We start from the raw sequence: 4,521 nt of genomic DNA on the forward strand, positions 1-4,521 counted from the left end.
CCCCCCCCCCGGTCCCTCTCTGACTGGCAGCTCTCCAGCCACTCCTCCACACTTGTCCCCTCCACGGCGCTAATTTGGGGTCACCCAGAAGTGGGGACCTCCATGGCCCTAAGCACTGCCCCACTTGACACCTGGAACCCCAACTACTCTGAGCTGTGGCTCAGCCCCCTGGTGCAACCCCTCACCTGCAGCTTCTCGAAGACCTTCTTCTTCGGCTTGAGCTCGTCGTCGGGCTCGCCACCCTCGTAGCCCTCCACAAAGACACGCTCCCCGGCGCAGCACCCGGCCGGCGGGTCCAGGGGCTCCACCTGCCGTGGCTCCCCGAGGCTGCAGCGGCGTGTGGAGGAAGCAGAGTCACCCCAAGGTGGTACCCACACCCCCCTCAGCACCACCAAGCTCTGGGGCAGGAGAGGGGGGTCCAGAGCCCCAGGGCAGGTACAGCCCCAGTAGCCCCCTCCCTCACCTGGAGGCACACAGCACCATGCCCTGTGACTCCACACCCCTCATCTTCTGGGGCTTGAGATTGCAAAGCAGCACCACCAGCCTGTCCTGCAGCTGCTCCTTGGGGACGAACTGCACCAGGCCACTGACCACGGTGCGGGGCTCAGGCTCGCCCACGTCGATCTTCTCCACATAGAGGCTGTCAGCATCCGGGTGCTGCCAAGCAGAGGAAGCTGAGGAGCAGGGAAGGGGACCGGGGTGGCAGAGAAGAAGGGGGCAGACCCCCCCAGCATGCAACGAGTGTCCCTGTCCCCACAGGGAAAAGTTGCTCCCCTCTCCCCGTTTTGTACCTTTTCCACACTGATCACTTTGCCAACACGGATGTCCAGCCGGGATGGGACCACGGTCTCTGGCTCTGAGTTCTTGGTGCCCTTCTCTGCAGGCTCTGTGGTGAAAAAGGAACAGTCATGCCACTCAGCATGAACCCAGGGAGCTGGCCAAGCCTTGGGGAGCTCACAGTGACCCCCAAATGCCAGTCCTGGGGCCTGCTGAATTCCCTGTTTGTCTCTACACTGGAGAGCACAGTCCCTCCTCCACTCTGCTGGCCTCTCAAGCACCAGTGAAGCGTAGTGGCATCCATCTTCTCCAGGGCAGGCTAACAGCCCTGGCGTTGGCCTTTCCTCACCCTTCCCAATGCTCCCCAGGGCTGCTCCCAAGAGTTTCAGAACTTCTCTCTAACCTCAGCTCCTGGAGGGATTCTCTCCCACCCAGCCCCACTTCCCCGAGCTCCCAGCACCTCCTTACTGGCTTTGGAGGGGCTGGGATACGCTGCGTTGGTCAGCTTCTTCAGTTCCGGGCTATTGAATTTCTCTCTGATGGGGTCAAGCAGTTTGTTCAAGGCCACTTCCACCGAGTTCTTCAGGTCTCCGGGATGCACAACCTGTATCACGACAAACAGACGCGTTCCTGCGTCGTCTCCTCCAGGCCAGAGGTAGGAACTGGAGACCAAGCAGGGAAGGGAGGTGAACCCCAACCCTCCAATTTCCCCTCAGCCATCAGAGCTCTCTTCTGGACGCTGTTACTTACAGCCTCAGCTGGGAACAGCTGAAAACAGTTAAACTGCTGCTCTGTTCCAGGACGTGGCTGACATAGTCCTGTCCTGCACCAGGACAGCTGGTGCCCCACATCCTTCACCCATCCTCTCACCTTTGGGCTCTCCTGGTGGGGAGCACCCTGCCACCCTACAGCCGCTGGGCCACGCTGTGCTCCACACCTCGTCCCAGAGCAGATTTCCACCTCCTGCTGCTGCTCAGAGCCCTCCCCCAGTGCTCTCAGGAGCCTCCAGGACAGGGTTCAGTCCCTCCCGGCACTAACCTGCTCAGCAAAGTCCTTCTCCAGGGCGTCATAGGCTGTGTAGGTTTTGTTGCCTCCCCACTTTTCCTCTCGCAGAATCACAAACTCTGCAACACACCGATTTTAAGGCTCAAATTAACTCAAGCAAAGACACACCTGCTGCTCAGCAATATAAACCACCCACCCCACTTTGCCCAAGAGCTGAGGGGGACCACAGCAGGGGCTTGGGAGGGGGCACTGAGGGGCAGCCCGCTTCAGGGGACACCCACTCCCATCCCCTCCTCTTATCCACAGGAAAAAACGAGACCCAGCGCCCGAGCGTGGCGAGCCCCTCACCTGACTTGAGGGGAAAGAGGACGTGCTTGATGAAGGACAGGACACCGTTGTTCTCCACGTTCCCTGGCTCACAGAAAGCCTTCTTCAACTTCTTCTTCACATCCTCCTTGCGGTCCAGAAGATCAATCTTTGAGTCCTGCAGGAAGACATTTCTGCAGCCCTTTACCCAAACTCTTGCTCAAAAGATACAATTCATGATGGAGTTGCTGCAACTTCTTCTTAGACCCCAGTGTGAGCAGAGAGAAGTCACCTTCTCTTGGGGTGCAGCCTCTCTGCCCCCAGCCATTAAGCCATCCCCCTGCAGAGCCCCTGACCACAGCCACCGTTCAAGGACCAACCTCTTCCGACGAGCTCATTTTGCTGCCTGTCAGGCCAGGAACCATGGGGTTCATCAAATGGACGCGCTTGGCATAGCCCAGGGAAGGAAGGTACTAGGAAAAAGTAAGGAGGCAAGTCATGGACAATCTTCTTCTGAAGATCAGCTTTAACTCACAATCCCTGTTTGCTCCTGGCTCCAGATTAACTTGGGGACCCAGCATGACAGGACTCAGAAAGCTATTGTGAGTTCACAAGGCACGGAAAGGCACAGCCAGGGATGCCTGGCAGCACACCGGGGCCCTGTGGACCACAAGAGCAGCAGCAAAGAGCACTGCAGTGCCAACCGAAATCCCAGACACCCTTCTCCCAATGGATTAGTGAGTGTTTGAGCCCTGCCCCAGGCACCAGCACCGCAGAAGGCTCAGAAACCTCGCCCATTCCTGACCTTCTCTGCAAAGGTGAATATCTTCCTCTGATCGACTCCTCCAAACTGTGCGTCGACCTTGAGGTACTCCTCGTCCAGGGCCTGCGGAGGGACACACACAGCCTTGAGGCTGGGCACAAGACTCCACCTTCAGCTCTGCTCAGCCTTCAGAGATCCTGCCTGTCCCTCAGGACATGCCCAGCCTCTGCCAGGCACTCCCGCCCTGGGAAGGATGGAGCTCTCCGCACTGCCCGCTGTCCTGCAGCTGCCCGGAGTCACTGTAAAAGCAGCTCCGTGCTCGGGTTCTGCTTTATGCTGCTGCCAGGTGTAATACTGGGGTGGAGTACAACGACCTTGGCATTCAGCCTCACGTGTCCCTGCGGTCCTGGCTTTGCCCAGCACCTCCCTGGCCAAGAGGCTCTGCTGACCCGCCTCACCACGCACCTGCAGGCCGGGGTAGAGCAAACCACTCAGCAAGGGATGCTCCACCTGCTTCACCACCTCTGCTCCCGCCTTCTTCGCGTCGTGCTGCGTCACCACAGACGAGAGGCGGTACACGTCCAGCGTGTACTCCCTGCGGGGAGGGACAGCACTGTCACCACTGGCCAAGGGGACATCTTTTAGAGCTGCTTCACACAAATGCTGGTTCTGGCCACATCAAGAGGAGCCAAGGCCTGGAGGCACCTTTATTTTGTTCCCTGAATGACAGTGCCTGGGAGCAGGCTCAGGAACAGGGCAAGCTCAGGAACAGCAGAGCCCTGGGTCAGGTTTTCCCTTCCCAAAAGGACCAGGCGCATCAGGACTCACTTGCTGAGCTGGTAGTCAGTGCCCCGGACGAACTTCAGCTTTTCCAGGGGCACCCCAATGCTCTCCAGCATGGCTTTGATCACGTTCTCGTAATAGCGGGTGCGCAACTCCAGCAGCTCCCAGGGGGCCTTCATGTTGTCTAGGTAAGCATGGAGGTCAGCAAAGAGTATCGTCACCTGGTGCGGAGGGGGGGCAGAGTCAGGGCCAGACGAGTAAGGGGAACTGCACATTCCCATCTGTCAGCACGGTGACAGAGTCCCGCAGGGTCCGAGCTCCCAGCCTGGCCCCGTACCTCACACCCTGCCTTCAGGAAGTCTGCGATCTTGGACATGGGCACGAAGTAGGCCACGTGCGGCTTGCCTGTGGTGGCGGTCCCCCAGTAGATCTTCAACTCTCGCTCCTTCAGGATAGCCATGAGCTTATCCTCCCCCAGCACCTCCTGTGGAGGGCCAAGACACACATCTGGCACAGCTGAGCCTCCCCGGGAACACGCGGGGGTGGCTCCGGGAGGACGCGCGCAGGACAACGGCCTGCCGAATAGCTGAGCCCAAAGCCGCGCCCCGGCTTCGGCCCACCCTGCCTGCAGCACGTCCCCGGGGCTCCTGCCGGGCCCAGAGACTGATCCGGGCCCCCTCCGCTACAACCAGGGCCTGCTCCGGCCCCGATCCTCCCTCCCGGCCTGCCCCGAACCGCCCCCCCAGTACCTGCAGGTTGCGGGTGATGAGGTGATACTTCTCCTGCGGGCCGGGCGCGGGCTCCATGGCGGCGGCTGCAGAGAACGAGACAGCGTTACCGGAGCCACCAGCCCCCCGGGAACCCCCCGGGAACCCCCCGAGGCCCTG

General features: G+C 60.2%; 1 protein-coding gene across 1 annotated transcript; it reads right to left on the minus strand.

Moving 5' to 3' along the window:
* Nucleotides 1-139: 139 nt before the first annotated feature.
* YARS (tyrosyl-tRNA synthetase) lies at nucleotides 140-4,515 on the minus strand. The gene is made up of 12 exons (XM_026863430.1): nucleotides 4,384-4,515; nucleotides 3,972-4,118; nucleotides 3,680-3,855; nucleotides 3,317-3,446; nucleotides 2,894-2,974; nucleotides 2,469-2,561; nucleotides 2,131-2,266; nucleotides 1,816-1,901; nucleotides 1,246-1,381; nucleotides 792-886; nucleotides 464-657; nucleotides 140-327 (listed from the first exon to the last, which is right to left on the minus strand). The coding sequence occupies exons 1-12, from the start codon at nucleotides 4,438-4,440 to the stop codon at nucleotides 144-146; spliced, it is 1,515 nt and encodes a 504-aa protein (XP_026719231.1). The 5' UTR covers nucleotides 4,441-4,515; the 3' UTR covers nucleotides 140-143.
* Nucleotides 4,516-4,521: the final 6 nt, after the last annotated feature.

This window comes from Athene cunicularia (assembly GCF_003259725.1).
Source record: "Athene cunicularia isolate RWA chromosome 23 unlocalized genomic scaffold, athCun1 chr23_part1, whole genome shotgun sequence".
Lineage (NCBI taxonomy): Eukaryota > Metazoa > Chordata > Aves > Strigiformes > Strigidae > Athene > Athene cunicularia.